Source organism: Oryctolagus cuniculus, chromosome 18, assembly GCF_964237555.1.
Source record: "Oryctolagus cuniculus chromosome 18, mOryCun1.1, whole genome shotgun sequence".
Taxonomy (NCBI): Eukaryota; Metazoa; Chordata; class Mammalia; order Lagomorpha; family Leporidae; genus Oryctolagus; species Oryctolagus cuniculus.
The window spans coordinates 55,114,564-55,128,159 of NC_091449.1; the positions used below are offsets into that span (position 1 = coordinate 55,114,564).

The following is a 13,596-nucleotide window of genomic DNA, read 5'->3' on the forward strand; positions in this document are numbered from 1 at the left end:
GAGACGAGTATAAAGACACTCCACTAAAATCGGGGTTCTGTCACTAAGGAAGAAAAAGAGTATATATATATTGCAATACACAACTAACAACCTCTGTGAAAGTTACCCAAGTAGATAACCATAGGGAGATTTTTACCTGGATCAGTGAGTCTGATAAACTCTAGAACCCATCTCTTGTTCTTCATGGTCCTTCATATCTTCTGTCCTCCAAAAGCCACTTTCTGGGGAGACCCAAATAGCCTTATTTTCTCTCCAAAGGAGCCTCATGCATGGATTTGGACCACAGTCCAGTGTTCTTAATATCAGGTTCCTATTTTCTCTGTTATCATGCAGAACTCCAAACCACAGCAAAAGCCAATTCCATCATCATCTCCTCTTAACAGTTATCTCCCCACATTAGATGTGCCCATCTGTCCAGGAATTTTTCTCTTTTATAACTGGATTTGGATCCAAAACTGTGGACTCTTCATGCCAGACCTCCACAAACTATGGCTCCATCCATGCATTCTGTATAGAAATAATTTGTTAGACGAGGAGAATCCTGGTCCATTCATAGTTTTCACATTTTTTTAAAAGAGAAAATGTTGAATATCCCTCCATCATTTCAGTAGCTAAGAGCTCCAAGTTTCATCCCACTTTTTTCATTCATAGGAAGTAGAACATTTGAGAAAAATCTAAAACACAGCACAAGTAAAGGAAAGACCTGTGGCTGAGTATAGGTAAATCTAAGTGAGTTGTTTGATTAACCCCCAAGAATACCTTTAACTTAAAATGGAATAGTGTCTCTTTCCCAGAAAACCCAGAAACATGTTCTAGATGAGGAAATTTATATCCTTAATTGTCTCCCATCCAAGTTATAAAGCAAAAAGAAATCAGCAGTGTCACTCTAAGGCCAGTAGTTAATTATTTTCCAAGGAAGTGACCAGTTCTTTGGGGAAAGCGCTAGCATCAGCCATCTGGCCATGGCATTTGTGTAGCCTGATGGCACAGATGATGTATGAAATACTGACTGAAGAGTTTCCATCTTGCCCCAGTCGACCTGTGTTTCAACGAGCATGTTCACTTGTGCCCTTTTTCCTTCTTCTCCCCAAATTAAACAAAGACACTCTGAGTTAGGAAGGAGAAGAGATGAGGCATTGGAACATAAGCAAGAGAATTTCACTCTAGTGAGATCTACAAGATGGAGCAAAAAGTGGGGAAAATATTAATAGATCCCCAGAAAGGTTTAGTGATCCATTGTCAGAGGGACTTTGACCAATGCCGGGAGAGTGAGCAGGATCCTACTGTCCTATCCCCTTTTTCCAGCAGCTTTCAAGGGGAAGCCTAAAGTGCTGGTAGAGAGTTTATGAGACCAGGCTTGTGTGTGTGTGTGTGTTTGTCTGCACCAGGAACATGGAGGAACATCTTTCGAGGGCCAGAAAGGGCCAGCTAACTCAAAGACAACAGGATGAAGAGGATGCAGTATACGCATCAGAGCAAAGACAGCTCGGCACACTGGAGAGAGACGCTCATGACCTTGGATCAAAAGCTGGAGAGAGACGCTCATGGCCTTGGATCAAAAGCTGTTCATGATACCAGGATCCACAACAGGACCTCAGAATTCAGGTACACTCTGGCAAGTCCTTGAAAATATTGAAGGAATCACAAACTAATTAATTTTTAAATGAAAACAGTCCTTTCTCAGAAATAATTAAGATTATGTTTCCTGCCACTTTATGGAAGTGGGGATCAACAAACAGGTTGAATAATAGAAAAATAGTTACTTTTCCTTTGGACTTTTGAGTTCATACTAGTTACACTGATCACCTATGTGGGGTGTAGCATCAGATGTCTCTCAGAAATCTGTCGGTGCTTCAAGAATATGACTGAGAAGAATTACAAAACAGCACCAGATGCACTACTAAGGTTTTGTTTTGACTACATCGTGCTAATCTGGGCACGGCTGTCATCAAGAGAAGGCCTACTTAAAAAGGCAGAAGGCAGCACTTTTGGAAACAGGAAAGCTGTTCCCTGAGCATATCTAGCAGAAAAAACATGGAGAAAAGAAAAGAGTTCTCTCCTCCCTACAACATATTTGTCAGGTCACACTCCTAAGAGAGCACCGTGTAGATTCATGTGCTCATTCCATAAAGCATTTGGGGCTGTCTCAAAGCACTCTCCCTTATCCATCTGGCAAACATTACTGTCAAATGCATCTAAAATTTGTCATCTAACCCTTCCATTTTTTCCACCATAAACACTTCCAAATTGCCTGCTGCTCCTGCTCATGACTCACAGGATTCCTATGTCTCCTTCATGGAACAAAACTCAGCTCTGTGTTTTTCCTCTGACCCGCTTTACGTAGTAAAGTCCAATATATTTTCATTCAAATATTAGACCCTATCATTTCCACTTTCCCTTCCAAATACCCTTGGCCCTTCAGCTATAGTCATGTAACTCCATAGTGGATGAAACCATCACAATCTAGAAAATCATTTTTTCCACCTTTTGAACAAAACTTCATTTGATTTAAGAACAATCTCCTGACTATACAATGGATCTGCCTATGCAGAAATGTTATCTCTAAGGATATATTTGTACCATTACAACATTTATATGGTACTTGATCTGAGTTCATAGTTGCTAATAAAGAAAGATGTCCATCAGGATAGAACATTGAATCAGTAAACCTTAGAGCTAGAAATTCCTTATAAGTTATTTAGTAGAACCCAGGCCCCCCCTTCCACAGTTTACAGAGGCAGAAATGAAGGCTCAGAGAGATGAGGGTCTTCTGAAAGGCCACTCCTCAAATTCGGTGCTAAACCAGGTTTAGAAGCTTGGTGGCCGACAGCCCTGTTTTACTGTTATTTTATGCCACACTATTTTCTATCTTCTTGATTGGAAGTCATTGTGATGTTCAACAGTATTTCTTTTGGGGGACAGAGGAGGTTAGGAATGGCCATGTGATTTGTTTTGGTCAGTGATATGTGAACAGAAGTGAAGTGTGTGACTTCCACTTTAAGAACCAGTAGGGATTCACCAAGTTCCCTTTCTGCTGCCATGGCAACGGGCAACCTACTAGATAGTGAAGGTTCCACCAACTGAGGACAATGAGGAGCAGAGTGAGGACAATGTGGAGAGGAGCCCCAGGTGACTCATAAAGGACGGGTAGTGTGAGTGAAAAATAAGCCTTCCTGGCTTATAACCTCTGGGATTTGGGGGTTGTTTGTTACCGCAGCATCACCCATTATATCCCTACTGGGTAAGACTAGCCACACCATCATTCCCATGATGCATCTCTGTGCATGAGATTTAAAAGCGTATACAATGCAGAAAATTAGAATACAACTCCATAAAACATTCCAAATTCCACGTGTCACCAGCATTCTTTCTTCTTCTTGTCTTATGTTAGGGGTTGGGTATGTGGTTCATTACAAAGAATGAGTATTTTGATAGCTTCTCATTCTTGGAACTGTTCTGCAGGTAAGTGCCTGGTGGAAATTTTCTCTAGTCTTAGAGTTGAAAACATAATGAATTACATTATTTTAATAAGTTCAGTGCATTATGACCTCAAAGGCATCATCCTGTACTTACACACACATATGTATACAAAAATCTTAGGTTTCCTTGGAAGCTTTCTTATCTAGATAATTCTCAGCACTTATTTCCCAACTTTACAAGCATCAACGTTATGGCAAGTTGTTGCTTCAGAAACTTCTGATCATTGGATATTTCAAAGAAATAGTTCTAAACTTAGTGGAGGATCCCCATGGAGCAGTAAGAGAGCCTGTGTGGCCTTGGGTAAGCGACAGCTTCTCCGTGTCTCAGTGTCTTCCTTTGTAAATGAGGACAGCAGCAGGACCTGGCCTGCAGAGCTACTGTGAAAGTGAAGTTGGGTCATGTATATCTTGGCTAGCCCATAGTCACTGTGTAATTTAACTAAATCTGAGTCGTAGAATACTAGAAATCTGGGAAATGAGCACCATTCAGACCTTGTGCTTCCCAAAAAGCGTGAATTCAGAAACTGTTTGGTCCACCAAGTAGTAATTTTCTGGAAAAGATGTAAGACAATGGTCCTACCTCCTTGGTGAAGGGTTTAACACACCTTTGAAAACAAACAGATGGATAGGCAAGTATGTATTTTCCAACCCCTCTGCTGACAGCCTGGATCCAGCTGGAAAAAATCATTAAAGGGTCAGGGTCATTTATACTTCTCCTTGTTTATATGGACTTTTTCAGGTTTATAACAAAGCTCAGAAAATGCTAAAGCTTAAAGGAGAATTGAGAGCTGCCAAAGAACTGAAAAATGAGGTAAGACTCCTAACCTGTCTACTTACATGAAATTGAGCCTTTGTTATAAGTAACTTCTTTTAAAGGTTCACAATTCCAGATTATAGTCATAAACATTACAAAATATCAGAGACAAAAGTGGGCACAAAGCATAGCCTTTAAGAGCCCAAACTTGACTTGGGTGAATCTGTGTTCATTATCTACTAGCAGTATAACACCGAGCACGGCACCTGCTTTCTCTGAGCTTCCCGTGCCATACCTAAAAAAAAAAATTGAATGAAGAACACATATTTCATGGGTGTGCTCTGAGTATTAAATAAGATACTGTCTATAAAATGTTCTTAATAAATAATTGTTATCAACATTCTGTCTTCATCTGGACTGATATAGAAATGGAGTGTTCTCATTAGTCTAAAATTTTGGTTCAACCATTTTTGAATATGTCCTAACTGTTCCAGAAAGGATTGAAAAAGCTGTTTTAGTTAGTACACACTTGTCCCACATGACATATGCTTTTAAGCAGATCTCTCCGTAGAGATGAGAGCTGAGCTGCTGCTGCTGCTGCCTTTTTTTTTTTTTTTTTTTTTTTGACAGGTAGAGTGGACAGTGAGAGAGAGAGACAGAGAGAAAGGTCTTCCTTTTCTGTTGGTTCACCCCCCAATGGCCACTGTGGCCAGCGCACCACACTGATCCAAAGCCAGGAGCCAGGTGCTTCTCCTGGTCTCCCATGCAGGTGCAGGGCCCAAGCACTTGGGCCATCCTCCACTGCACTCCCGGGCCACAGCAGAGAACTGAACTGGAAGAGGGGCAACCAGGACAGAATCCGGCGCCCCGACTGGGACTAGAACCTGGGGTGCTGGCACCACAGGCGGAGGATTAGCCTATTGAGCCGCGGCGCCGGCCAAGAGCTTCTTCTTCTTTTTTTTTTTTTTTTTTTTTTTTTTTTTTTTTTTTTTTTGAGATTGATTTATTGGGCAGGTATTGTGGCACAGCAGGTTAAAGCCCTGGCCTGAAGGGCTGGCGTCCCATATGGGCGCCAATTCTAGTCCTGGCTGCTCCTCTTCCAATCCAGCTCTCTGCTGTGGCCTAGGATAGCAGTGGAGGATGGCCCAAGTCTTGGATCCCTGCACCCATGTGGGAGACCTGGGGGAGGTTCCTGGCTCCTGGCTTCAGATCGGCACAGCTCTGGCCATTGTGGCCATTTGGGGAGTAAACCAGCAGATGGAAGACCTCTCTGTCTCTACCTCTCTCTGTAACTCTGTAACTCTCTTTCAAATAAATAAAATAAATCTTAAAAAATTGATTTATTTATTGAAGGCAGAATTACAGAGAGGCAGAGGGAAAGACAGAGAGAGATTTGGTTCACTCCCTAAATAGCCGCAATGGTTGGAGCTGCACCAGTCTGAAGCCAGGAGCCAGGAACTGCTTCTGGGTCTCCCGTGTGGGTGCAGGGGCCCAAGCACTTGGGCCATCTTCTACTGCTTTCCCAGGCCATAGCAGAGAGCTGGATTGGAAAAGGAGCAGCCAGGTCTCGAACCAGTGCCCATATGGGATGCCAGCACTGCAGGCTGTAGCTTTATCCACTACATCACAGCACCGGCCCTGAGCAACTTCTAAAACATACTTCTGCCCCTTTTCTGCTGGATTACTGAGGCCACATGAGACTTGCTGCCATTTTTGCAGGGAACAAGGATCTGGTTCGTATTTCCCAGAAGGCAATTCCTTCAATAAACTGTTATCTTTGGAACACCTTTGATGGGCCAGGCAATGTTCTAGGGGTCAGGGATAAAGCACTAAACAAAATATACAAAGATCCCTACTCTCACGAAGCTTACCTTCTACTATCCAAAGATATGATGCTATGTGGGAACTGCCCAAGTGCCAACAAAGTTCAGCCCACATTTCAGAGGTGGCTGGTATCTGCCATACGCCAGGCATCTCCTGCACTGTGTACTTACCTGTGCAGTATGCCCATGTTTAAAGGATTTAGAACACAGCAAAATAGACTCATTCTCTAATATGTAAACATAATTGTTTCCAAAATTTTTGCTCATAGGCAAAACTTTGTATAAATACCTAACAACTCCCATCATAAGTAATTCAAAAACTGTAATATTTCCATAAGTGGGAAAATAAATTCAAGGAATCCAATTAGTAATAACAATATTAATGTTTGAAATTACTGAAGATAACAGCTTTATTGCACAAGTGTAAAAATTTCTGAAACAATGTTAGTTTTTTAAAGTTTCACACTCTTAAAAGCATAACTCACACATTAAATTGACCAATGTTGTGTGGTTTTGGTATTAGTGATGATTAAAAGTAGTTTCCATCAATTATTGAAGATTTGTCCTCAGAGAAATAACTTCCCTAAGATTATGACCTTTATGGTATTCTTGGTTGACTTCAAAATAACGCTGGCAACTGCCACACAAATTTCACCATGTTTTCTTGCTCAAGTGCCAAATCCCTGCGAATGATGTCATTCAAGGCTTTGTAATACTTGTGGACCCTGAAAGTGTTGCTACATTTTAAGCTGGAATTTATCATAAGCTTCCCCCAAGAAGTATGGAACTGTCAATTCACTGAGGCCCAGAGTAAAATCTCCTCCCCTCTTTTGAAACACACATTTGAGAAGACATGCTCTTTGACAAAAGCCCTTTTTAATCAATACAGAAAGTTTGCATCAGTCAGTAAGCCATTTTCCATGAATGGTCATGGATATGGTAGCAGCTGCAAGATCAGCACTCATCATGTTACCTGTAGGTTGAGAACTCTGTGTTGTCATATGCTCAAAGCAGAGTGACCAGGTCCCAACCCCATTTAAGCAAAACTGAGCATCTAGGTGCATGGCTTATGTAAATGAAAACTCACCTAGCAGTGGAGGCTTGTGATTTCTGCCATCGTTAATGACTTCAGAGCCAGGGCAGGATCTGATGGTGCCTGAGGGTCAGCATTTATGACTCTCAGCGAAGCTCATGCCCCAGCACTTGTTACAGAGCTATGATTGATGAAATGACAGATTAGATATATCCCCGCTGAATCTTGATACTCAGAAGACATCTGCCTGGAATCTAGCCTTCATAAAGTAGATAGGATTAAAATAGTTTATAGCTAATATCTGTACAAGATACTGGCAAGAAATTAGATTTACTAGGAGGCCAGTAACACTTGCCTATCTGGGGTTCTGAGGTGAGCACAGCCTTGTCTTTCAATGACCTATAGTTTTAAATGAAACGTGGTCCATGGAAATCATCCTAATGTTTTTCCAGTGTTTTCACTCCCGTACATCAAAACCACTGTATGATTTGGTCCTTAGGAATGAATGGTTGGGTTTTGATTTGAGGAGCAAATACCATTTGATATCAAGCAAAACACATTCATTATTCAACTAGTTTAGGAAATCCTCAAAGAAAGATGATTTATTCTAAATATTTTATTTTATGAATGAAGAAATTGCCTCAGAGACTCAAAGCCAATGCTCAATGTCCAAATTAGATGAGATTATCTACATCAAAGACCTGGTTCTAAGATGTGGTGGTGCAAAAACAATTGGACTTAGCAAGGTTCTGGTTGGAGGTCATCCAAAAGAGGAGTGAGAAAGGATGTTTGGGGGCCAGCGCCGTGGCTCATTTGGTTAATCCTCCACCTGATGCACTGGCATCCCATATGGGCGCCAGTTGCTCCTCTTCCAGTCCAGCTCTCTGCTGTGCCCCGGGACGGCAGTGGAGGATGGCCCAGGTGCCTGGGTCCCTGCACCTGCATGGGAGACCAGGAGGAAGCTCCTGGCTCCTGGCTTCGGATTGGTGCAGCGCCGGCCGTAGTGGCCATTTGGGAAGTGAACCAACAGAAGGAAGACCTTTCTCTCTGTCTCTCTCTCTCACTGTCTATAACTCTACCTGTCAAATAAAAATAAATAAATAAAATTTTAAAAAAAGAATTAAAAAAAGAAAGGATGTTTATATTGGCCTAAGGGCAAGCATTTAACTTTTTATTGAGAGAAACTCACGTTGTTTATCACTGGTATTTCGTTAGTGAGCCCTCAGCAGGCTGGGCTCCACGTGGAACAATCTAGTGACCCGGTCCCTCCTCAAGGCACACGGATGCAGCCTCCAGCCAGTAGTATAGGGCATCTGACTCTCCTGTAGAGCAGGCATTATGAGGCATCTGATCTGCTCCTGGATGCCAAATACAGGTAGTCATGTGGCAGAGTGGAAGGGACCCTCAAGGTCTCACTCCTCAGTGAGGTGCCGCATCCAGGTCCCAACGTGGAAGCCAGGAGAAAGCACTGCATTCAAGCTGCTGCTGCTTAACCAGAGAGTTTCTATGTTGTTATCAAGCTTTTTTGAAAACAGTATCTTTACAGCCCTTTTGTTAGCCATTCTACAGGTATTGTCTTAAGAGAGTTCCTAGTAATTGTCTTAATGGTAATTACATGCTTGGGGCAGTTGACATCCACTGTTATTTTTCTGAAAGTGAGGAACAAGGGATAGGAGCAAGAGAGGAGGAGGGAGAGTTTTGAGATAATGAAATCCTTTTAATGACTGAGCCATGCCGTTAACCTAATTAAACTGTAAAGTGGTAAAAAAAAAAAAAAAAATCCAGGTACTAAATGGAAATGAAGAAATAAATCAGCTGAGACAGCAGCACTTCTGGGAAACCTTCTGAATTCCGAATACTCTGACATTGCAGTGTCCGAATCTGGAGTTGTCCTCTGGCCCCTCTCAGCCTTGTGCAAAGGTCTCTTAAACTGGCCCGTCCACTAAGGCTTGATTTACAATGTCCAGATCTGGTCTCCAGATCCGCTGCAGCTCATACATCTCAGAGGCCAGTGCAGTCACTGGGGTGTGGGGGCAGGGTCAGGAAGAATGTGCCCTCCTGGCTCCAGTGCTAACCAGATGTGGGAGCCTGGGCACCGGGGCTTGGATACTGTCACCATTTCTGTGCACCCATCCCCTGCTCTCTGCTTTTGCAGATGCAACTCTGTTAGAAGATTGCCCTTGGATCACTGAAGTACTTTGCCTGTAGGCGTGGAGACTTGGAAGTCCTAGGGAGCTTACATCCCACGGGGCAGCCTTTGGCCACTGACTGGCTGATGCCGAGTTTGACAGCCCAACTTCCACTGCCGCCAATCAGGACAGACACTAAGGTGTAACTTATACTTCGTGAGATCAGGCAAAAGCACAAACTTTGAAATCCTGCCCTTGCGTGGGTTCTTCCCCTTCCCTGCTTCCCTCTCTTCCTTGCTGGTTTCTTTTGGGTGCCTTATTCAATATATAACACAGATCCTTACTTAAGAACCTGCTTCTGGGTAATCTAATCTGAGAGACAGATCCCTCCCATAAAAGACGGCCTAAAACTCAGAAATGAAATGCCTGTCTTCCCTCGTGTTGTGAGAAGCCAGCACAGTGATAGGACTGAAACATCACACAGGTTCATAGTGGGCTTCTTCCTAGTTATTTTTCACACAGTTGCTGCCCAACACAGGGCATGGACGATGGCATCCTGGTGCGATGGAGTCCCCACCCTCCTACCACAGGTCTGCACCCACACCCGCACCCGCACCCGCACCCAAGCTGCTGGGCCTCACATGCTCTTTTGATCTCTATCTCTGCTTTCCACTCTAATGATTAACTAATCCTTTTCGATTATAGTCGAAGACAAGGATCTTACACAGTCAGTCCAGGGTTTTGCTTTTATTCCAATTGAACACCTCCAAAGAAAAGCACCAGGGTTTAGAGGTGACGGAGATTTTGGTTTCTTGGGTAGAGGAGAAGTTAAGAGACTTCAGAATCCCACATCAACTCCATCACTGATTCATAATAGTCTTGACAAGCTCATTTGACATCTCAATACTCATCTGTCCATTTCATCAGTGACAGAACCATTAATATTTATAGACAGTCCACTAGTGCCTGGAATTATTCTAGGCATTGACTTCTTCTTAAAAGAAAAAAAAATGGGAATTGTCTGTGATGCACCCACAGCAGTGCGGTGAAGATTAATTAATACAAATAAGTAATTGAATAATGCAGAGCACTCAGACACCTCGCAAATGGATACTGTGTAAATGTTACACAGGATGAGTAATAACAGCTACAGCTTGATGGACAAATTTCCAGCAAATTTAAAGTCTCTGTCAACCTGTTAAATGAATGAAAGCAAGCACTTTCTTGATAGTTGATAATTGATGCTTTTGTTTTTCTGGCTGCCTAGGCTGGAGAGAGAGACAGAGAAGTGAGCACCCTGAACAGCAAGCTCTTGAGCCTGCAACTTGACATCAAGAATCTGCATGATGTCTGCAAGAGACAGGGGAAGACCCTGCAGGAGAATCAGCTCTGTGTGGAAGAGGCGGTGATAAACAGCCACGTAAGGCATCCAGCAGCTGCTGTCTACCTCTGCTCCCTTCACTTCCACCCCTGCCCCCTTGGGCAGGAACAACAGAAGGTTTTTCCATTGGTCCTTCCAGAGTATTTAATGAGCAAGCAGTGAGAGAATTTCACACACACACACACACACACACACCCATACCCTGGTCTCAGGATTTTTCAACCTAGTGATCTCCAAGATCATCTACCACCTGAGGTGCTGTAGCTCCCTTATATGAACTTTCACACCTTGATTTATTGTCCATCGCCCTGAAAATACTGGAAAGCCGAAGTCGCATCTCCTAATGCATCTTAGACAAACGTCTAAATCAACTACAAAAATAAAAGCCATCACACCTGCTCTGTGGCTGTTCATCAGCAACACAGGTGCATCTCGTGACCTTGTGAGCCTTTCTTCTGAATGCCAGAACCCAACCAAGGCTCAGACTGAAGCACTGAAGAGTTAATGCCCTTAGAAGCAGCCGCGGCTCACTAGGCTAATCCTCCACCTTGCGGCGCCGGCACACCGGGTTCTAGTCCCGGTCAGGGCGCCAGATTCTGTCCTGGTTGCCCCTCTTCCAGGCCAGCTCTCTGCTGTGGCCAGGGAGTGCAGTGGAGGATGGCCCAAGTGCTTGGGCCCTGCACCCCATGGGAGACCAGGAGAAGCACCTGGCTCCTGCCATCAGATCAGTGCGGTGTGCTGGCCGTGGCCATTGGAGGGTGAACCAACGGCAAAGGAAGACCTTTCTCTCTGTCTCTCTCTCTCACTGTCCACTCTGCCTGTCCAAAAAAAAAAAAAAGGCAGCCTCGAACAACAATAGATAGGAAGATGGTCAATTAAATCACCTGTCCTCCTTTTCCCTCAGTGCCTGAAGACACAAGCACGCTCTTTCCTCTCTCCCAGAGTTCCCCAATGGCAGTTGACAGTAGTCCCCCATAAGGGTCACCAGCCTGTTACCACACCCTATTAAGGCTTCCTTCCCTCCCTTGCCTGGTTTCCCCAACCCCCTCACTTCCCACAACAGCTACTACTCAGCATTCAGTTCCTCGTCACAGGCATACCTTCCAGGATGCCCAAGCCAGACGCTTAGATAGTTGTCTAGTGCATGTGTGAACAGTAAGACCTCGGGCGTGATCGTCTTTCTCGAGGCTGATTTTGAACTAATGCTTATCTGTAGTCCAGGAAATTCAAGAGCTGAGACAACTTCATTTCAGCTGGAGGATTTGTCCCTCTCTTTTTGGAAGAAAAAAAAAAAGCTTAATGTTTTTAAAAGTCCCTAAATTTATACAAGCTGAGGAGCCAGCTGGCAAAAATTGTGCCACAGCTCTTGAAAAACTTGGGATTTACAAGAATTCCTTACTTGCATTCTTCATTTCTGTTTAGTAACTAGAGTTAGTTCTATGCGAACATAAAGCAGGTGTTGCTTGCACAGCCCCTGGTTAGCCTCTTAGTTGCTGTGTACACATCATTGTGTTCTTCATTGTTTGTGGTCAAGGATCTGGTCTCTTTATATCTGTAGAGTTCTCCCAGGACTTTCCACCTCACTGTGGAAAACACAAATTGTTTCTCTGCAATGCCCAAAAAATGCTACCAACAAAGAAATTCTACCTAACTTTACTAATTTTGCTGTCCTTTCCCCAGAAAGTCACAAACACAGAAAAATTTATTGGTTTTCCTTAATGGACCTCAGGAAGAAGATTATCATAATTTACTTCTTTCTAAATATTAACATTTCAGGATATTTTCACCACTGCTGACCTGAGTTCTCCATCAGGAAAAGCCATGTGGCTTATAAATGTACCTGGCAACTTGGATGGAGAAAGATATTAAATTGCATTTTATTATTCTAATTGCCCAGAAGAAGGTCTAACAGCTTGAAACAAGCTCTTTTTTCCCCTAGCACTTAGTGAAGAATTTAAATTGCAGACCATGCATACAAATACACAATTAGATGTAGACTTATACTCATTCACTCAGAAAATCCCTTTAAAACCTGCCTTCCACAAGGAAATGTAATACAGGAACAAAGGGGAAACCCAAGACTTTTCTGAAATTTTGACTAATATCTAACAAGGAACTGGGGAAATGAGCAGAGGGTCATGGTCCAGGACCACAGTTATCTGAGAAAATTAAAATATTTCATCGAATGCTATGTATAACAAAAGGAGTGGTGGGAGCGGGGGAGTGATAGAGAAGAAAAGGACAAGAGCTTGTAAAATAAGAATATATTATGTCCCAGAGCCCAGGCATCTAACAGGGACTAAGGCAAAGCAAGTGAAGTACCCACGGTGCAGAATTTGTGGGCACTCATGCTTCATGTGCCAGCCTGCATGTGCTTGAACCTGAGACTGGTGGCCTCCTTAAAATGTGCCCCTCATTTCCCTCAACACTGGCCTGGCCCTGCTCAGGCACCAAAGCGATGTCTCCATTAAAGTGAAAGGAGTAAAGAACAGCAGAGACATCATAAGAAAATGGTCAGGCCGGCGCCGCGGCTCACTAGGCTAATCCTCCGTCTTGCAGCACCAGCACACTGGGTTCTAGTCCCGGTCGGGGCGCCGGATTCTGTCCCAGTTGCCCCTCTTCCAGGCCAGCTCTCTGCTGTGGCCAGGGAGTGCAGTGGAGGATGGCCCAAGTACTTGGGCCCTGCACCCCATGGGAGACCAGGAGAAGCACCTGGCTCCTGCCATCGGATCAGCACGGTGTGCCGGCCACAGCGCGCCGGCCGCGGCAGCCATCGGAGGGTGAACCAATGGCAAAGGAAGACCTTTCTCTCTGTCTCTCTCTCACACTGTCCACTCTGCCTGTCAAAAAAAAAAAAAAAAAGAAAATGGTCAAACCAGAAAAGGAATGGCCTTTCTGAGCGATTTTCACAGGCGGCCTTCCCTGGCAGAAGCACTGGGGTGCACACCCTGATATTCAGTGTGGCTGAGTGTCAAGCCAATCTTTGCAGTATATACA

The 13,596-nt window shown here is 43.8% G+C and overlaps 1 protein-coding gene across 1 annotated transcript in view; it reads left to right on the plus strand.

The window, feature by feature from the left end:
- Nucleotides 1-3,642: 3,642 nt before the first annotated feature.
- The window catches only part of PMFBP1 (polyamine modulated factor 1 binding protein 1), a gene marked incomplete in the record, with an annotated part of 50,588 nt that continues 40,634 nt past the window's right edge, over nt 3,643-13,596 (plus strand). Inside the window, 3 exon segments of the mRNA XM_070062687.1 lie at nt 3,643-3,780; nt 4,219-4,290; nt 10,486-10,638. Coding sequence (XP_069918788.1) covers nt 4,240-4,290; nt 10,486-10,638 — 204 coding nt within the window.